This window comes from Onychostoma macrolepis, chromosome 19 (assembly GCF_012432095.1).
Source record: "Onychostoma macrolepis isolate SWU-2019 chromosome 19, ASM1243209v1, whole genome shotgun sequence".
NCBI classification, from domain to species: Eukaryota; Metazoa; Chordata; class Actinopteri; order Cypriniformes; family Cyprinidae; genus Onychostoma; species Onychostoma macrolepis.
In genome coordinates this window covers 3832675-3855447 of record NC_081173.1, presented here as the reverse complement: position 1 = coordinate 3855447, position 22773 = coordinate 3832675, and the positions used below count along the sequence as shown (strand labels likewise).

Sequence of the window (22773 nt, the reverse complement as noted above, 5' to 3'; positions counted from 1 at the left end):
AACATAAGCTAGAAATGAGTTACATTCTGAATGCTGCCACAAGAGACGATGTAGGACCTGTTCACACTGAGGATGATGAATGTAATGACTATAAAATTTTAATAATTGTTAATAATTGGGAAGTCCACATCACAACTATAACAACAGCAGAGAGCAATAATATCATCTGAATCACTTTCAGAACATTTTTTTTTTCGCCAGATGAATGATAACAACCTTGACAGCCAATCAGAATCCACACAACTTTAAAGAGCCAGAACATTTATAGCGGTACACCACCGCTACAGTGAAACAACAAAACTGCAGTGTGTGCTTATAGTAAAAAGAAAATAATATACATCTACTGGTGTATACAGTTGTCATTAGTTATTGTTTTAGGTGTGAACGGGCCTTAAACATTCTACTTCAATGGACGTTTTTCTTTATCAGGCCAACTACTGTCATGGCAGAGCAACAGTTTGAAGAGAATCTTTCTGAGCAAGTTAGTTAAAATGAAACATAAAATCTAATATGTTCCCTAATTAGTTTCTTAATACCATGTTAATACACAGACATGAAGAAAATAACTCCTAACTTGAGTACTGTGACAGTGCAAGTTAAGTATTCACTTGCAACATGATGTTGGCCAAGCTTTAATTTCTGAGATTGCACACTTGAGTAAAGTATGTTTCTGGGCTAAATGTCAAAAATCTTAATCTTACGTGAAGGCCAGTTCCATGTCAAAAACTCAAATGTTAGACACTGAACACTGCCACTCATTACCTGCTGTTCAGTGACAATTTCTCCAAGAGGGTGAAATGTTAGTATAAATGTACATTTTCAGACGTCATCCAGACCGGTTATTCTGTTAATCCTCAATCATGGTTACCTATAATTATCATATCTTTTGAATAGGACGAACTGAACTCCATTCATTAGTTCTCAGTAATCACAGTGATTTGAAGCAGGATCATGGAGATCTTGAGTATGGGTGAGAAAACAAGCATAACTCTGTGAGGTTATTAGAGCATTAGGGCATGCATGCCAGCTGGTGTGGGACGGGACGGCACCAGGGCTACCTGAGCAGAGCTGAGCGCCCCTTTGGCTGAGGTAGGTGGGCAGGGAGAGATAGACACCAGACTCTGCCTGACGTCTCCAGCTCGTCCAGTACTGAGGTGGTGGAGCTTTGTAATATCTTTGTAACGTTGAAGCTTTGGGGTGGATGAAGGGAAATGTGTTTTTAGCATCTCAAACAACAATCACACGCAGTGTTGGACTCTGGTACAGTCCAACAGGTGACACCTATTAAAACCTCCAAGTGCTTAAAGGGATAGTTCACCCAGAAATGAAAAATCAGTCAATTACTCACCCTCATGTTACTTCAAACCCATTAGACTTTTATAATGAAGATATTTATTATTAAACCTGACATATTTCTGTCCCACCTTTGAAAGTTGAAGTGGTTTAATCCAAGTCGTCCAAAGATATGATCACTTTATGTGGTGAACAGATTTAATTTGGGCTTTTATTCACCTGTAAATGCTGAGCAACACGCATACATAGAGCTCATCAAATATGGTAAATGTAAGCGCAAACATTTGGTGTGCGAAAACCAACAAATTTGTTCTTGCATCAATAACTATGTGAATAAAAGACTAAATTAACTCTTTAGCAAACTTGGGATTAAACCATTCAATTCATTTGGATTTTATTGCAGTGTCCTTCTGAAATATTTGAAATATCAAAGCTTTAGCAGAATAGACTTTTAGTGGTGGAATGGAAATCAATCAGGTTTCATTAAAATGCTTTGAAGATGAGCAAAAGTCTTAAGGGTTTGGAAAGACATGAGGGTGAGTAAATAATTATAATTTTATTTTTTTGTAAGCAAGTTTAAACTCTAAGAAAGAGCATCCCAACATGTCAGCCTGTGACTCAACCAATAGCAAGAGTACAATGAAAAGTAGTAGGACGCATACGGTTATTTGCAACTCAAATGGTTTTATCAGGGGTCCATAAAGATACACTTCAGCTTTAAGCTGGTGGATATTGGTGACTTAAATTGTGGTAAAGTCAAACCTACAAAACAAATTTAAAGCCTTTAAAACAGGGTTCCCACACCTTGGTTAACTTCAAATTCAAGGACCTTTCAAGGACTTTCCAGGTCCAATACCCTCAAATTCAAGGACTTAATGTGGGGACACATTTCAAGTGAGAGCAAAGGTTACATCGCGTCACCTTGTAAGATACATTGTTACAGTTTTCATGTGTCAAACACAACTATGCAGAAAAGCTATTTTTTTTTTTTTCACATTTATTTTTGGCCATATGACAGAAATCTGATATTTGTCGTATTTCTGTTTTGCATAAAATTAAATAATATTTGGAACATACTATACTGTATTCTAAAATGATCTGATACTAACTTTTACATGGATTTTATTGAAAAGAGCTTAGGCTCATGTAACCAGAAGTTTTAAGATATGAATATGCTTTTAAGTTTTTCTTGCCTCGTGGCTTTACATTATCTTAACAAGCAAAGCAATTCAACATTACATCCTTTGGATCTCTGGCAAGCCATTCTTTGTAATCTTCTTTGTTGAGCCAAATATCTTGAAACTTGCATTTTCCAGTCATCACGTTTCTGTGATTTCAGCCTACTTTTGCAATGTTTCACGGTGTGTCTGTGAAACGTTGAGGTACCTTCTTAGTAGTTTCGTGTGCGTGTGAACGTCATGGCAACGAACAACACAAAGTACCTCACGTGGGAAACACTTAACGTAACGCATAAATGTGCAACGTAAATCAAGCAAGCTAGTATGCATAAAGTGTTGACGAAATAACACATTAGCGCACAAAATAACAATTCCAATAATATGGAATTTTCAAGGACCTGTATCCATGTGTGTTTATTTTCAAAAACTTTCCAGGGCAATGGCCTCACCCAGTTTTAAAGGGGTCATGAACAGAGAAATCAAAATTCCCTTGATCTTTTGACATATAAGGAGGTCATTGTAGTATTAAAACATCATGTAAGTTTCAGAACTCAAAACTCTCGTTATTCTAAAAACAACTTATATTGAAGGCAGTCTGCCAAAACCACAGCTTGTGGAATGAGCCATTTTATGATGTAATAGTGCAGCTAAACCCCACCTCCACAGAAGATGATCAATGCCTGCTTCTACATCGCTGCCTGTTTAGCCCCGCCCACCAATTCACACCTGTAGTGTAAATAACGGAGAGAGGCAAACGCAGGTCTACACAGAAACCAAATGATAAAGATCCTTTCAATTACAAGAAGATGCTGTTTAGTGCCAAGTTTAAAAAAAAAAAAAAAAAAAAAAAAAAACACAGTCTTTGAATTGCCTTCCTTCTGATCATAATATTAGAAAAGAATGGATGAACTTTAATTTTAATTAAGATCCAGACAGCTTCAGTAAGAACTTGGTCCTTTGTTCACTTCATTTTACCGCAGATTCATTTACAAACAAGGCACAGTTCGACGCAGGATTTTCAGAAAAATTAAAACTAAAAGACGATGCGCTGTGCGGTTATATTAGTCGCAAGTGTGAGTAACTGTTTTTATTACGGAATCACTATTGCTTTGTCTGTTAAACAGATCGTTTGATATGTACGTACTGATTATTTATGCATTTTTAACCAGAATCACAGCAGCGTCCATCTGTGAAGGATGTAGACTGTCAAACGTACTATTGGCCAATCATAGCAGTGGGCGTTTACTTCAGAGTCTACAATCCGCAATGACTATTAAAACAGCGTTCTGATGAGGGGGGTTAAAAACAGGACAGAAAATAGCCTATTACTTCTAAATTATGATGCTTTTTTTTGATGTAAAAATCTTGATAACATTATAAGTGAACCTCAGAGACCAGTACAAAATAATAAAAATAATCATGTTCATGACCCCTTTAATATTTTTCATCATCTCAGTCTCTCAACTGTTTTAGAACGAGAACTGAAATGGGATTGTCCTGGTATCTAGGGGCATCTATAAATGGATCTTGTTGGACAGGGATGGTGTGTGCTGTGTTTCTGACACTTGGGCAGCTGCTGCCTGCCTCTCATGCCACTGGCCACGACATGTCTAAAGTTATCTTCCCTCAAGGACACCTTCAACCATCAGTGTGAGCTCTCTTCTACTTTAATTCAGTTCGCAAAATCTACTGGAACAAACTATAGAAAACCAACCGCATATTAATGCAGCAAATGTATTTATTTTATTTTATTTATCCTTTATTTTACCAGGAATTATCCCATTGAGATATAAATCTCTTCTACCAGGGAGTCCTGGCCAAAATGGCAGCACAAAAAGTTTCACATACAGATTAAACACACATAAAACAAAACAAAACAAAACAAAAAATAGTAAAGTGTAAAAAAGTATATTATGGGCTGAACTCACTGATAATTAAACAAATTAACCAAATATAAAAGGTGGTTACTTTCATGCCAGGTTACTTTCATCCATCATTTGGTTCATGGCTAAGAATTCTTGACGGTTCTGTCAACACTGCACTGGCTCCCTATCAAGCATCGGATAGATTTTAAAATCTTGTTAATTACTTATAAAGCCCTGAATGGTTTAGCTCCTCAGTACTTGAGTGAGCTCTTATCGCATTATAGTCCTCCACGTCCGCTGCGTTCTCAAAACTCTGGCCGTTTGATAATACCTAGAATATCAAAATCGACTGCGGGCGGCAGATCCTATTCCTATTTAGCACCCAAACTCTGGAACAGTCTACCTAACACTGTTCGGGAGGCAGACACACTCTGTCAGTTTAAATCTAGATTAAAGACCCATCTTTTAGCCTGGCTTACACATAACGCACACGCTTCTATTATTCAAATCCGTTAAAGTTGTTAGGCTGCATTAATTAGATCAACGGAACCGGGAACACTCCCCATAACACACGATGTACTCGTTACATCGTCAGTTGAATGGCATCTACGCTAATATTTGTTTGTTTCTTTCCTAGTCTGTTTCTCAGTCCGTATCCGATCAGATGGTGGATCAGCACCAAGAGATGATGTCTACAGCCCTGATCGTCAGCGGAGACCAGGACACCCAGATGACCCCAGAGATATATCCTAGATATATCAACCAAAAATAACAAAATAACTAAAATATAATAAAATACCTAACTACATAATACTACTATTGTTAGAAATTGCAACAAAATTAAAATAGAAATATAAACTTTTGAACTGCGGGTTTCGTCTGGTCAGAGGAGAACTGGCCCCGACTGAGCCTGGTTTCTCCCAAGGTTTTTCTCCATTCTGTCACAGAGGAGTTTTGGTTCCTTGCCGCTGTCGCCTCTGGCTTGCTCAGTTGGGGACACTTAATTTCTAGCGATTATCGCCGATTTGATTGCACAGCTACTATTTAAACTAAACTGAGCTAGACAATGACATCTCTGAATTCAATAATGAAATGCCTTTAACTGAAAATTGAGTGTTTAATCTTATCATTATACATTACTGACACTCTATCCTCCAATTTGATACTGTTAAGTGCTTTGACACAATCTGCATTGTAAAAGCGCTATATAAATAAAGGTGACTTGACAGAAGGATTTTCTGAAATGTCTTTGGAGAAAATGAATGGGAAAAATATAACTGGAACCCAGGTGGCTAGAAAAGTGGGCGGTCTCTGTTTTGCTCTATTGTACTAATAACAACAAAAAAAAAGCTAAGGACAAAAGTACAGGGAGTTCTCATGTCTGTGAGCAGACAGAGCATCAGCTGCTATGTAGGACAAACAGACACACTACAGTCCTACAGGAACATTACACACACATACTTTTTTCCCATCCCTTGCCCAGGTGCAATTACTTTGGCCATTTTTGTATGATTTGTTGAGAAACGGTACATTTAAAACCTGTCAGACAACAAACATTGTGTTTCAGTGTAGCTGTCTGTGTTTCCTCTGAAGTGGCTGGAGCCGGGGCCAGACAGGTAGGTGTGTGTGTGTGTGTGTGTGTGTGTGTGAGATATGAAGCTGCTCAGTGAACAGTGTGCCAGCAGAGCAGCACAAACAGCACAGAGACATGTCTCAGCCTGCCCATCTCAATGGAGCGCTCATCTGCCTCTCTGCTTCAGAGGGAGGGAGCAGCAGACACTAACACACCTGATTCACTAAACACACAAGCCTTCAACTGTTACTAACCGACTTGATTCTAATCAGAGAAAAATTAAGAAAAAAAGATTTCATAATATGTACAGCTGTGATGCCTGTGTGGACAAAGCATTCCCCCTCTCTTTTCCTCTACTTTCCTTTTCTCTTCACTGTCCTATACATTACAAACACACGTCCCATAAAAAAAATAAAAAAATAATTGTAAGCAGCAATTAAAAAAATAAATGAAAGTGACATGATTATTGCGTGTAGCTGACCTTCATCCATAATGCACCTCAATGTTGACAACTATCAGTTCATACTCTTTGCCCAATGCCATAGAAATATCTACATTATGAATGAGTAAGAAATTGAATGATGAACTACAACCCACTGTTATAACAAATAGGATTTTTACCACTGCTATGGGACTGTTATATTACCCATGAAAGCTAGTGTACATTAGTTTTTGTGAAGGTTATCAAAAGTCCTGAATAATTAAATCAGGATGTGATATAGCCAATGTAATATGTACGTAACACTTTTCAATAAGGTTTCATGGATTAAAAGTAATGCAATATGACAATGAATAATATTTTACAGCATTTATTCATTTAGTTTAAAGGTGCTGCATGTAGGATTGACACCCAGTGGTTGCACTGGGTATTGCAGTCCAAATTCAAAATATCGGAGATGGTTTTTTTCACCCGGCCCCTCCTCCTCAGACTTGACACACACGCAGGTTGCCAGATTAACAACACCAACAGGAACGAGCGCACATGCCAATGAATGAAATTAAATACGCTGTGTTTTCCGCCAACTGGCATCCCGGGGTGCCGAAATACAATTGGGTAAACTGGCAGTGGGCGGGTTTCACAAACCATAACAAACACAGACATTCCGGGCCGGAATGCACATTTTCAAAGGAGAATAACTGACTGTAGAATTGTTTTTCAGATAAACAAGTATGTTAACTTAGCATGTTTCTTAAATATCTGCAAACATATTATGGCATTTTAATGCTTTAGTAGAGTCAAAATCCTACATACAGCACCTTTAATGTTAATTTTTACATACACTAATAGTGTTAACAAGCTGAATAAATTAAAGATGTATTATGAATAAACAATTATAAAAAAAAATATAAATGAACTTTAATCTAGTTTAGTGTATAGTTCATTATATTTAATACATTGAATAATGTTAACAAATTGAACCTTAAATGTAAAGTGTTACCAGTATGCTTTTATTCGATAGAGAATTTGGATATAAACAAAACAGCTGTAAGCATAACTGCATAAGTCTGAGTTACATAGTAATGTAATGTCCAATCTAAATCATGTATGTCTCTGTCATGAATGAATGAAGGTTGTATCACCAGTAAAATGAAGCTCTGCTGATTAAATATGAATTAAATATGAATCTGTACTGAGTCAAATCAACACAGTGCGGAATAGTACACAATATAACCGATTACTGATACAATGAAAGAACAGTATGACCACACAGGCAGGTGGTGCATGGAAAACTATCTACAGAATGGCAATCCATGAGGAAGACAATGTACAACAGTCAGGGACATGTACACTATATATGGTATTGGTCCAGACTCAGCTGCTTACAGTGCAGTGCTGCATGACTGGGTACTGAACAGAACAGCCCAGAACTGGAGTCACAAATCATTCTTAAGAAAAGAATAATGTTTTAGAATATTTGTTTTCCCAAGAGCACTGCTCTTACCTTTTTTCTTAAGATTGCTGTAAAGACAAAATTTGAAATCCTAAAAAAGAATATTCTTAAAAATAACTAAATCCTCTTAAAGTCAGGATAACCTTCAACAGGTCTTAAACCCGCTAAAGGTAAAATGTTTAAAGAATATTTGGGGTGGTTTAAAATATTAAGCATTACAACACAACACTAGCTACATATAATAAATATTACTATTACTAAGAATGGCAGTACACGAGTACTCTGAAGTGACACCAATAGTTGGTCATGTAAACAATGATCAGTCATTATGAGTATGCCTGATTTGACTTTCTGTAGAGACAACTCTACAGAAATAACTCAAATAGGGACCTTGTTTTTAATTTTATAATTAGTAGAGAGCTCATATACAGGATGCGCTCACTCTATTAATGCACACACACGCAAACATACAACACATTCACACTTAATTTGCAGGTGAGACATGTCCCCACCGCTTCAAAGTCAATTTTGTCCCCACTTTTTGAAAGCCACTGAAAAAAAAGCATGCAGAAGACATAAGAAGCACATTAAATCTGTCTCCATAATATACATGTAACACAAAATATGTTTGTGCAGACAATAGTGGCATATCCTGGGATTTATGACACAACGTAAATAGTGTGCAGGCTTAATATGATTATTGCGGTAATCTGAAGGCAGCGCAAAAGATGGCCTTTGAGATGTATGGACTTGATCAGTAAGTCTTCAGCAACAATCACAAAACAATCATTTGCTTCTTAGGAAAACAATGTGACATTACTGAGAAAATATTTGATAACTTAAGAATTTTTCAAGAATTGCACTCAGGAATATTTCGATGACCTTATTAGAAACATTTTTCTTAAGTGCTTTGTGAATCTGGCACCAGTTACTTAAGATACAGTTCCCACACACCTTTGAAACAAGTATTTTCCATAATTTTTATAGTTCATAATTCATAATTTAAGGATTAAAAAATATCCTACTGAATAATGATTTTAGAAGTCTAGTAAAATATTTTAGAGCCAAGCATAACCAGAATCATAGAAAAACTGGCATAATGACTATAGAAAGATTGTATTAAATCCCTCTGATATTTCCAGGCTTTGAAATCACCATTTTAAACCCCAGCTGATAGATCCAGGTTTTCCATGGGCGTGGGAAAACTGCTAGGTTACCACACTTTGAACAGGTCATGCACAGCGGAGTCTACTCAAGAAAGCAGCATGAAGCCACATATACTTCACAGTTGCAGTTTTGGGGTGAAAGCAGACAGGACGAATGCCGACTCACCTTGAAGTGCAATGTTGCTGTTGTGATGGGCGGGTTTGGGAGGGGCACTGGCGGCTGTTTAGTGGCAGGAGGGTTGGAGTGAGCGGGGACAGTGGGCGGAGTCGAGTGGGCAGGAAGAGTGGGAGGGGTAGAGTGGGCAGGAAGAGTGGGAGGGGTAGAGTGGGCAGGAAGAGTGGGAGGGGTAGAGTGGGCAGGAACAGTGGGCGGAGTTGAGTGAGCAGGAACAGTGGGCGGAGTTGAGTGAGCAGGCACAGTGGGCAGAGCTTCATGATCTCCTGCTGTTATGGGAGGAATGGGATTACTTCGGGAGGAGTCGTCTACATTTAAAGACACAGTCCGAGGAGGAGGCTTAGCAATGGGGGGAGCAGAGGATGAGGATGAAGAAGTTGACGATGATGATGAAGAGGAGGAGGATGGGACTGGAGCAGTCTCAGTGGAGGAGGAGGAAGAAGCCATCAGCCATTTGGGAGGGAGAATGGCCTGTTTAGAGGGCGGCTGGGAGTCTTTAGTGGAGGCACTTGGTGCAGGTTTGGGCTCAGGAACAAACCGAACACCCACTGATCCTAATGGTGAGCACAAGACACATGCACAAACATACATAAACACAAATAACAAAACACACACAGGTGCACAGCACAATCACAGCAGCAGGCATGAGTAAATCAAGCATGGCATGTGAACAGAGTGACAGTGGAGCACGTTAAAGACCCCATGAAGTTAAAATGGCAGTATTGTGTTTTGAGGGCATCTATATGCCTAAAGTTGACAAAAATAACTTTTAAAAGGTATACTAAGGGATACACGATCGACATATCCTTCAATAGCCAATACAGGAATCCAGCTGTTTCATGGGGTCTTTACCATCGCTGTGCCATGAGCAAAATGTGCATAGTGAAGGTCCGCAGATCTAGCAATTCAACTGCACGAACTGTTTGATCAGCACTCAAACTCTTGAAATAGAGGGTGTACAGCTAAGCTGTCTCTCAAGAACCTGATATAAGCTGCCTTAAAGAGCTTAAGCAAATGTATTTGTGACACTACTGTAAGTGTCTCCTGATAGCAACTTTGATGGATACCACACTAAAGTCTATTATGATCCCATTCATTTGACAGACAGGCTAAAGAGCTAATAAGAGGTGGCAGGCAATATTTAAAAAAGTTATGAAAATATGATACCAATTAGTTTAAATGTTCTTGTTACAAACCTATACTGTAGGTCCAGGGTTATTTTGAATAATATAAAAAAAAAAAAATTCACAAAAAAAAACTTTCAGTTTTGATCTTAGATTGTCAATACTAGGGACACACCGATATTGAACTTCTGGGCCTATACAAATAAACAATAATTGCAATTTTGCATTTAAACTCTTTAAAAACAACTGGAGTGGCTGGTTTATTAAAACACTTAATTAAAAGTAGCTTTGTTTCAAAATGAAACCAATTCTCTAACTATTGTTTTTTCAACAGGCAAAAAAGGTCCATTGTCAATGATCGACGCATGAATCACAGCTCACATAGAAGCCACTTTCAATCAAGCAACTTTCTGGTAATCAACATGGTGAATTTCGATGGTCGACTTGAATAGTGGTTGACCGATATATCGGCAAAGCGATCAATCCATATATTTATTGTACAGATTTATTTTTCATCAAGTTCAAATTATTTTTTATATGTATTCACTTTCAAATTATTTATTTCTAATTTATTAAATGTGACCCTGGACCACAAAACTAGTCACAAGTAGCACGGGTATATTTGTAGAAATAGACAACAATACATAGTATGGGTCAAAATTATCAATTTCTCTTTTATGTCAAAAATCATTAGGATATTAAGTAAAGATCATGTTCCATGAAGATATTTTTAAATTTCCTACCTTAAATATATCAAAACTTCATTTTTGATCAGTAATATGCATTGCTAAGAACTTCATTTGGACAACTTTAAAGGCGATTTTCTCAATATTTAGATTTTTTGCACCCTCAGATTCCAGATTTTCAAATAGTTGTATCTCAGCCAAATATTGTCCTAACAAACCATACATCAATGGAAAGCTTATTTATTCAGCTTTCAGATGATGTATAAATCTCAATTTCAAAAAATGGACTCTTATGACTGGTTTTGTGGTCCAGGGTCACAAATATTATATAAAATAAATACATTTCATTTTAGCAACTGGAAAAAAAATGGGGAAATATTTCATAGCGTGATTCCAACTGAAATGACTTGTCAAATTGTATTCTATTTTCCAGCGCAAAAGTATATTCTTTAATAATTTATCTAGCCCTAGATATATGTGAATATTAAAACGTCTAGTAAGCCTCACGGTTTTGAGCGATGCCTTTATTGCATTTTATGAGCCCACAAATGAGATGAAGAGAGCTGGGTTAGTGTTTTACCTGTCCGCGCCCTTGTTTCCTCTTCTGCAGGTGTGTATCGTGGCAGTGTGCTGCTCTGGATGGCCTCTGAAACCGGCCGGACTTTCGGTCCAATGTCAGACGGGCTCTTCTGAAGAATGGGCCGCATGTCCTGTTCTGACTGAGGCCGGAAGAGTTTCCCGTCAGACACCTGTTTCAGGGGTTCTGGCCTCCTGACATCTCTCCTTTCTCTCTCATCTTTTCTGTCTCTCTCCTCGCGTCTATCCCGTTCCTCTCTTCTTTCCCTGTCTTCCCTCTTCTCATTCTGCTCCTTTCGCTCTCGCTCTCGCTCTCGCTCTCGCTCGTCTACCCTCTCTGGCTCATCCCGTCTTTCGTGATCCTCTTTCCGGTCTCGTGGCTGTTTCCTGTCCCTGTTTTCTCTCCAGTCTTTCTCTTCCCGCTTTTCTCTGTCATTCCTCCTCTCTTTCTCACGCTCATCTCGCTCACCTTTACCATGCCAGTCATCTTTATCCGGCTTCCTTTCTCGTCTGTCTCTGTCATCTCTACGTTCACCTTTTACTTCCCTGTCGTCTTTTCTATCCCGTCGTTCTCTGTCCCTACTCGCTTTCTCATCTCTTTCCTCCCGCCGATACCGTCCCTCCTCCTGTCCTTGTCTTTCTCTCGGTAAAGATCCTGCTCGTCTCTCCACGTCTGACTCCAGTCGGCTGCGTCGGTCTGTTTCAGGCAGTAACCGCGTCCGAGCATCCACGTCCAGCGGCTGACGGTTGCGACTGACGTCGGAGGGCGCTCGGTTGCGCCGCTCCGGTTCGGGTGCGAGGCTGTTCCTCTGTTCTTCTCCTTGTGGCCGTGAAGATGGTGCCTTGACCTCTGACCCTGTGTCTGACCTGCGCTCTCCAGGCACTGGAGCAGTGTGGCCGTTCTTCACTGGAGGAGCTTTGTGATTCACGTCATTACTCTCTGAAACAGATGTGGATAATGGATTTTGAGACAGAATACAACAGAACAAAGACAAACAATGTGCCAGGCTGGATACTAAAAGTATAAAATGATGCTAAACTTAATATTACAGATGCTCAGAAGAGGGTTTTACACATTTTGACCAATTTCCATGACTTTTCCAGGATTATGAAAAGGTCAAAGAAAATTTAGTTTCATTTAAGATCATGTTATTAGCCAGTATAATGTTCTAGAAAAATGTATTTTCTCTACAGATTTTTCCATGACTATTCTTATATATTTTAAGACTTTATCATTGGCTTCTCCAGGACTAAAAATCATGATTTAAAAGTCACCATAAAATCAAAATGGACTTGGTTTCTTGGTTTTAATTGAAAGCTTTAAGCGTTTATTATAAATGATTTATCTGCGCATATCTTTAAATAAATAAATAAATAGTTCTCAATTTTTAAACCAAAAACATTAACATGCCCCCTTGCTGTGACATTTCTTTTCTGATGTTGGACTGTCTCACTGACTTTACTATTCCTGCTCTTCATCGACTGTGAACCAGTTTTAAACACCACACTGCAGCTATGTATTTTCAATATGGAAAAGTCAGAGAATTACCACCATAAAGAAAAAGAATCCTGAGAAAAAAAAATCCACAGCATATTTTTATGTATCATGTGCTGAATTGTCATTAAAATAATGTCACAATGCAAAAACTCTTTATGATCTTACTTTTACTGTTTTTGCATTGTGATGTTAATGACAATTCAGCACATGATGATACATACAAATATGCTCCGTTTATGATGGAATGAATCTCACAAAACCTTTCAAGCAATTAAGTTCAAAACAATGAGACACATGACCATGCTAGGTTGCCGTACCATTCTCTGGGACGTCCTTCAGTAATCCTCGCTCTATCAGCTCCTCTCTGGGCTTCCTCATCGATATCTTCCTCTCCAACACTGATCATTCAGAAATACATTAGACACACAATCACTTAAGCCACTGGTTTTGAAAGACACTGAGTTCAAGAGAATCCTTAATCCTAGTTTCATTAATAACAAATCAAAACGTATTGCTGTAACTTCCAAAAAACGTTCATATCAGAATTCAGTTTTCAACAGAATCAGCATTATAATATGACTGTATTCGATTAGTGTAGTTTGAGAGTCAGTAAACGACAGACCTTCTGACGTTTCCTTGAACTTGTCACTGCTTCTCTTCTTCCTCCACTTCCAGGGTTTGAAGATCTTGCCCAGGCTGGGGAACTTGCTCTTGCCCTTTGCCAAAGAGGTTCCTGCTCCTGGAGGTGCTCCATCACTGTGATCCACTTCATCATCTGGGGAGGAGCAGGAGGAAAGAGAGAGTAGTTGGTTCCAGGCCTGTTTTCTATTTTTATCATGCATTACTTGTTTGATTACATGCCATTAAATAACTGCATGATTTTTACTGTACATTTATGCCATTTGGACATCAACTTGACCACAGCTACTAATAAATATAATGTAGAAACGTTAACTGGTAACACTTTAGTTCGATAGTCCACTTTAGACATTCTACTTTGTAAGTAACTTTGCAAAGCATCAATAACAGTGAGACGTTACATTGATCTACGTGACCCTGAACCACAAAACCAGTCATAAGGGTCCAATTTTTCAAATTGAGATTTGTACATCATCTGAAAGCTGAATAAATAAACTTTCCATTGATGTATGGTTTGTGAGGATCGGACAATATTTGGCTGAGATACAACTATTTGAAAATCTAGAATCTGAGGGTGCAAAAAAAATAGAAATATTAAGAAAAATCGCCTTTAAAGCTGTGAAGTTCTTAGCAATGCATATTACTAATCAAAAATTAAGTTTGATACATTTACAGGAAGAAATCTACAAAATATCTTAATAGAACATGATTTTTACTTAATATCCTAATGATTTTTGGCATAAAAGAAAAATCAATAATTTTGACCCACACAATGTATTTTTGGCTATTGCTACAAATATACCCCAGCGACTTAAGACTGGTTTTGTGGTCAAGGGTCGCATGTGTGAAAATAATAATAACACCAGCACATTGACCGGCCACTGACTCTCTTCAGAAACCTGAGTAACACAACACACCCACCGCACTGCTACACATTCACAGCGAGAGAAAAAGAAAGCATACTCGGTTTCTTATGATAAGACTCAGTACATACTTGCCACAGTGACTGTAATTGCATAAACATTTACAGTCTGTCCGATAACAGTGTAATATTTTGCCAAAATAGATTGAGAAAACAATTACAACTCTTTCAACAGCCTCATGACTCACATGTAACAACAGTGGGCGTTGATTCAGGACAGTTATATGGATACTGAAACTCTTAAACAAGCCATGAGCTCAGTGTGATTTACAAACCACCAAACAGTTTACACACAGTGACACCCAGCCGATTTTCACAAATCTTGTTGCTACTAAACCCTCTACCTGTAGTCATAAGCACAGGCCACATTATGGAATGTATAAAGTGCTTCTGTAAATAATACCATAACCAGACCTAATCATGGCACATCAAGCCACCAGGCCAGTTTCACAGTGTTTCACAACATCCCGCAGGAATCTGAGAGGTGCAACCCTTTAATGTGCATTTCAGACATTCAGCTGGTGACAGTACAGATTTAACCAGCATATAAAGATCAGCACTAACCACAGATCCTGTTAATTAACGTTGGGTTAACATGATTAGCTAGCAAAACAGAGAGCTGAATACAAGTTAAGTTCTATAAAATAAAATAATAACGGTCTTTAGACCTTTAGTTTCTAAACAGAAACAGTAAAGGGAGTCCAGCATTGCATCAGGATACTGATAAAACAATTTCAGAAATGAAGTTTCAAGACATTAGCAGTTTTCAGACTTGTTTTGTTTGTTGGGTCAGAGTTCCTAAATCATAGAGATTCATACAGAGCCCTGAACATACTACTACTACTACTAATAATAATAATAATATTCCCATGAGTAATTAATTTGTGGCACATTATATTAATGTGTTTTGTTTTAGGCCAATTTGTGGCCACAATATCACAACTTCTTTTAACTTGCCGTCATGTCTGGTCTTAATTTAATTGTGATAAAACATTTAAGTTTAATCCGCTTAAATCTATAAAATTAAAGTCAACTTAATCAGCTTGTTTTGCACTACGTAACTGGACAATTAATTTCTAGTACCAAGCATGTTTTTGCATGGGACTGAATTTGGATAGTAAATTGTAAAATTAAGCATAACTAGATGTGTTTTTGAGTAAAGGGAAAAATACAAAAACGTTCTTGTTTTCTCTTTGCTTGCTCCATAGATTTCACAGTACATGCCATGTTTCCCTTGTTTGAACAAATGCTAGGATGTTGTAACATAGGAAAGAGAAGGCTGTGCTATTCACTGTGCAGATGATGTCTATTTAGCATGAATAATGAGACCGTTAAACTGGTCTGAAGACACAAGACAAGGCAGGTTGTGTATGACACACGGGGCGCTTTGGAATGTTTATGGGTTTTGGCAGCTCCGTTGGCCTAGATGCTCTTAACTGATTTGGCAAGGGTTTGACAGCACACAGACCTAGTTTACTTCACTCAAATGGGATTTTTCCACAAAAACATTTTAGAAAAACCTAAAACCTAAGTGGAAAAACCTTTAAAGATGATTTACGAAAACACCCTCAAGTCAAAAACTACAAACTCCTCTGATGAAAGTCTAGCTGTGATGGTGAAAAGGTGTGTGTAATCGCATATTGTTTTATGAAAATTCTGTGAAAATGTACATAATCATTCAGCCCTACAACTCACTCAATTATATGATGAAAGCTCACTTCTGACTGGTCAGTGACATGGCATCCAAAAACAGACTCTTACTGGGAAACTGGGATGCTTACTGGGAAAACGCACTGTCCTCGTGTTGTTTGGAAAAAAAGAAGGGCACAGTGACAAGAGAAAACAAGTTGGCTCATTGTCATGACACCACAACCTTGATAAAAACAGAATAAGAAAGTAATGATAGTGAACGTGACACTATCAAAGCACAGGCCATGATTAACCCAACAACGCCAAGCACTGATCTTCACCTGACAAACACACACACAATCAATGTTTCTAGGAAGCACTGCCTCAGCCTCAATGAGCTCTTTGTTTCAGGAAGGCTGCGCATTCCTCTCATATCAGTGACATACGTGAGAATCGGATCAGACTCGACGGCCTGAACTCACTGAGTGTAACGTACAGCTATGATAATGGTAGAGGACATCACACACGGACGTCGAGGACACAGTGCGTGTAAATAAACACAGAGGTTAAGAGTCAATGGAAGAACTGATCGCGCTACTACAATGATCAAACGTTAAGTGAGAAAAGAGTACGGCACGTGATGCAGTTTGATTAGAGAACAAACAGAAGATTCGCGGCAACACCTTAAAACAACATAAGTCATCAGAAGGTGATTGTCTGAAACTTCTCATTATTATCAATGTTGAAAACAGTTGTGCTTCTTTCAGTTGTGATTTTGTTTTTTGCAAACTTTGATCAATAGAAAGTTTTTAAAAAAGCATTTATTTTAAATAAAAATGTTTTGTAAATGCATTTGCCATCACGTTTGATCAATTGAACGCATCCTTGCTGAATAAAATAATAATACAAATAAATAAATCGGTAACACTTTAGAATAGGGAACACTTATTCACTATTAACTGTTAGAATAAGGTCATGTAGAATAAGACATTAATATGTGCTTAATTAGTACTAATAAATGGCTAATATTCTAGTAATATGCATGCTAATAAGCAACTAGTTAAGAGACCCTAAAATAAAGTGTTACCAAAAAAATCGTACTGACCCTACACTTAGTAGTGTACAAACAAACCAAATTATAAATATATACACACAGAAAGAAAATGTTTTATACAATTATATTATTTATATTATAAAATCTTTAAAAACAATCTTTAATTTTGACAAAAATACATTTATAATGCTGACTGTTGGATGTAATTGATCAGTTATATTCGGAATGGAATGCTGCGACCATTAAAATATTTTTTTAAAAACAAAACAAAAAAAAACATCTGATCCTGTGCACACTAGGCAATGGTAAACATGCCAAACAGTAGAACACTACATTGTCACACAACCTCAGTACACACATTTAACTCTGTGACTGTGCAAGTGTCGCCTATAGTTATCGACTCTCAGATATAACTGGTTGATTTGAATCAATTTAAATCAAGCAGCATAATAGCTCATCAGTCCCATCAAAATAGAGAAAAAAGTAAACTTGATTTCCAATTCATTCAACACTAAGATGAAGTTGAGCGCAATTCAATGTGAGCTGGTTGTAAATGATTTTAAAATACACTGAGCACTTTATTTTTGTGCACTTTGTAGCAATAATAAAAAGAAGATTGATAGTATCTCTGCGTGGAATCTTTTTTGGATACACAGCAAATTAATTTTAAGTATTGAGTGTTTTTATTCTTTTGGGAAGAACTGGCGCATTGAAATTTTGTATATACACCATACAGCAGCAACAGCATAATAATTCAGAACTTAATTTCTGCAAATCATTCATGAAAGCATTATTATACAAGCTTATGTTTTCAAGTTTCAATGCATTTAGGTATGAATTGTTTTATGAATGAGCTTCACAGCCCTCTAATCAGTGTTTTGACGCAGTACAAGAAAGACAAGGCTGTGTGTTGGCTTGAGATTTTCAGAGCTGGAAACGGCATCAACAAGAAACCACTTGAGTCAGCTTGAATCAACAGACAGCACAAACAGGTTTTCTCCTTCAACGCTGCTGCACACAACTCCCGCACCAAACATATGGTCAGACATGATTAAAAAGATGCAATGTAGAAACTGCTATAAAGAGCTACACGTTCTCATATCATCAGTAAGGTCTAATCCAAGAGGAAGCGTGCTTGACAGAAACATGAGAATGTCCGATTGCACAATCACTACATTCCATCAATTCACCCCACCTGCCCATGCCTGTCTCTTACTCCTGCCTTCACGTCGATAAGCGTACACCTGCGATCGCTCAGACTAATGCAGTTGGCATGAGTACGCATAAGCAATAAGACCAGATCCCCTCCAGCGGTAAAAGCAAAATAGGTCTGGCTTTCAAACAAACCGTGAGAAAGCACGTTAAATGCATCCCATCATCTTCATACTCGTCCCGTCTGAAGTGACTCACCTGTAATGTAGGCAGGGTTCGGGTGTAAAGTCTGAGTGCTGACTCCCTGTCCCATAATCTTGCTCTGTACCCCTTCGTCCCGTCCTCTGCCTGTCCCGGGGCCCGCGGCAGGGAGGGCAAACACAGTTCCACTATTCTCTGTAATCCTAGATGTCGAAGCTTGCGCTCGCCCCGTTCATTTGTCCCTCCTTCTTACTTCACAACTTCTGTTTTGGTGGCTCACTCGCTCTGAGTCAACAACTCCTGAAGGTCCCTCCCTCCCAGCAGCCTTGACTTCATAAATAACACACGCCGCTCGTCTGAAGCACGTCAGCTGGCTGGGATGCCGCTCATTCCCGGTGCCGGAGACCGGAGGAGATGGGAGCTGGGCTTTAGGGTCTTGACCTTAGGTTGCTACACACCTTCATTTCCCAAAATGCATTAGACGGTGCAGTGTAACCTGAGAGTGGTTGCAACACGAGTAGGGGCTGAGGTGGAGCGCTTGACTGGCAGGAAGTGACATCACAGAGGGCTCAGGTTACAGGGAGGGAGACAGATAGTGAGGTGGCGGCACAAGCTGATTACTGACGCGTGTGTGGGAGTGAAATGAAGACTGATTGCAGTATACTTACACTGATGCTGAAGAGCTTGGCGTAACCAAATGGGATGAAAAATTCCAGACAATTATGGTGATGAGAAATTAAATTAAGCAACACAATGCGGTAATGTAGTTGGTATAGTCATAGTCACGTCTACTGCCCAGTAACATCTAATGAGAATATGCAAAGTCATACTTTACATGTTGTGAATAGAACATTGTATTTAGCAAAGATGCCACTTTGTGTATTCATTAGGAATTAATAAAAATCATCAGATGAGGCTGTACCTTCACATCTACTGTGGAGACTAATAAAATTGACTTTTTTTGAACAATTCATGACTTTCAAATCAACAGGTGGATGCATGAAATCATCCATACCGTGTGAAAAGTAACCATACATGTGAGGTTTAAATAACACAAACTATAAATAAAATTACATCTCATATTTATGGATCTATGAGGTCATGCACTGATGAAATCAGCCGCAAACTTTTGAACGGTAGTGTATGTAGACATCGAAAGAGGAAGAAAAAACAAAAAACAAAGAGGTAAATCAAAAAGAACTCCCCGTCAAGCTGTGACATTAAATCTCTCCGGATAAGGGAGCTCTCCACACAGGACATGATGTGGCTCGTGTTATCTGTATGTGTGGGAGTCCGGGATCAGAGAGATGGAGCACTGAGACGGAGGAGGACAGAAAAGCAAAGCTGGCTGTGTTTAGTGCCAGTCAGAGCTAGGTTTTGCAGTGAAACACTCACTCACTCACTCACACACTCACACACTCACACACTCACACACTCACACACTCACACACACACACACACACACACACACACACACACACACACACACACACACACACACACACACACACACACACACAAGAGCTGTGCTTGGATAAACTCACTTAAGCTGTCAGCAGACAAAAGCCAGACAAGGGCTGAATAAAGCAAGACAGATAAAACTGGTTCATTAAACAGGATACAAAACTTAATGCTACGCATTTAATGCTCTTTGTGTATATAAACAACTTGTTTAAGTATCAGTTAAGGGATTTCCAAAGCATCCCAATAATAATGACAGAAATAAGAAAAACTCCACCGGTCTGCACTTCAGATAAACAGAGCAGACAGTTTTATTCTGCCAGCAGAGCGTGTTAACAGCACTGCCCTTTAAAGCACTTGAGAGAGTATCCAACTGCTCAACTTTCCCACAATCAGTTTAAACTGAAAAGGGGTTCCACAGTTTTGATAAATGTGCCTTCAGGAACGCTAAAGCTTTAAAATCATCTTCTTGTGTAATGCATATACTGTTTTCACATTCTTATAATGCATGCTTGAATGATTGTGTACTGTGTATGAAAAAAATAATTTTGCATGCTTGCCTCAAAGGCCTTTCCTCTTATAGCATGAGCCGTTTTATTTAGTGATCATGGCTGTGTCAGTTTCTTGTCTCACATCCTTTTTGTTGTCTTCTGATAACCACAAACCTTCAGCCATTTAACTAAAGAAAAAAAAAAGACAAGCTGTTTATTAAAACAGCAGAAACCGAATGAAAAACTTGTATATGTAGAATGTGAACAGGCATAATTAAGAGCCTAATAAGCTTTATTGTTCTACAGTAACAGATACTGTAACTATAACGCAGATAATCCAGGTTTCCAGTGGCTAAATACATGACCTTTCATTTGCAAAACACCAGCGCCATCTGAAGGACACAGTGTGTTACTGAAATTTCATTCAAATCATCCAAATACAAAACAATTTATCCAAACAATAAAATCATTAAACCCAAAGCACAAATCTACCCTGAAACTCTGATATTCTGAGTCTGTGATAAAGAGAATGTGTAGCATTATGAATAATCTTATTTATTGTTCCAAAGAAAAAAAAAAGAAAAAAATACTAGTATTTCCACCCAAAACAACAATGCAATATATAATATCACTTTAGTTCACAATGACTCGGTGTGTGATACAGAGTTGCTCATACTGTCCACCTCGCTCTGAACTGCTTTGGTTAGTTGTTCTTTTGATACACCCATGTGAGGCTTTAGATGCATTCAGCTCATTGTGCTGCTCGACCGCTGACTCACTGGACATTAGCATATGGTTATAATGACTGCTGACCAGTGAAAGAGCTAGAAGAACTGCTAAGAACTGAATCATCATTAGCAAAGTGTATATTATATCATGATGCCTTGCAGGAAGTAAACAGACTATTGTAAACCCAATTGCCACACTTTTTGACCAATGCATTTCCATGTCCTTTCCAGTCAATTGTGATCACTGAATAAACATTTTTTTTTTTTTAGAATCACTGTGATTCAGACCAGTTCTAATGAGTCATTCAGACTGATTTGTGATCCCATAAGACTGGCTCATTAAAAAAAAAAAAAAAAAAGTTTAAGGAAACAATTCACTCAAAAACCTGATCTCATGCAACAGCTAGATGATGAAATACTTTATATATCAGTACCGGTTACTGATGACGCTCACTTTCAAAAGGAATTCAGCCATGATAGAGACAAATGTATCAAACACATATAATGTCCCAGCATTAGACACAACATTGCCTATCTGTATACCTGTTCTCTCCCTCTCTGCTGTCCTGATATCTCTCTCTGCCCCAACGCTCAAGACAAGAGTCACCGGAAGAAACCAGGCCAAAACACTGAGTAAATCCTATCAAGGAAATCTCTTGGACTGTTTCCAAATCACAGCAGAAACTCATGTAAGTAAAGAGTCACTCCACTTCCTGGCACAATCCCTGAATTGAACTTTCATCACTAACAAAAAGTGCCAACAAATACAATGGTATTCTAATTATCTGTTTAATAAATTGGGACCGTGGTGGTGGTTCTTTTTATTTAATTTTTTTTTTAAATTTTTTTCCATGGTATCACAATGCCTTGTGGTTAAGACATTTTTGCTAATTTTAAATGATCCTAAAATGGATTTAAGTACAAATACATATTTTAAATAAATATTCTATTTATTTTTAATAATATTGTATTTATTTACATAAATAAAGACCATAAGGTAACACTTTACAATAAGCTTCATTAGTTAAAACTACTCAATTACATTAGTAAATATGAACTAAGATTGAACAATACTTCTACAGCATTTATTAATCTTAGTCAATGTTAATTTCAGCATTTACTAATGCATTATTAAAATCACAAGTTGTGCTTGTTAACATTAGTTAATGAACTAACATGAACTAACAATGAACAACTGTGTTTTCATTAACTAACATTAACAAAGATTAATAAATAGTGTAATATGTGTGTTGATCATTGTTCGTTCATGTTAGTTAATGTTAACAAATGACACCTTATTGTAAAGTGTTACCGACTATAAATAGTAATTATGAAGTAATTAACAAAGGTTTTAGATTAAGCATGTCACACATGAACAAATATGAATGACCCAAATAGCACAGGTGTATCATAGAATAGTAGAAACATTCTGTAACGTTATAAATGGCTTTACTGTCCCTTTTGATCAAT

General features: G+C 37.9%; 1 protein-coding gene across 1 annotated transcript in view; it reads right to left on the bottom strand.

The window, feature by feature from the left end:
- Window positions 1-19087, bottom strand: part of phactr4a (phosphatase and actin regulator 4a) — a 28402-nt gene extending 9315 nt beyond the window's left edge. The window contains 7 exon segments of the mRNA XM_058753022.1: window positions 1059-1190; window positions 9134-9178; window positions 9181-9696; window positions 11533-12468; window positions 13344-13424; window positions 13649-13801; window positions 18681-19087. Of these exon segments, the coding sequence (XP_058609005.1) occupies window positions 1059-1190; window positions 9134-9178; window positions 9181-9696; window positions 11533-12468; window positions 13344-13424; window positions 13649-13801; window positions 18681-18735 (1918 nt within the window). The 5' untranslated portion in view covers window positions 18736-19087.
- Window positions 19088-22773: the final 3686 nt, after the last annotated feature.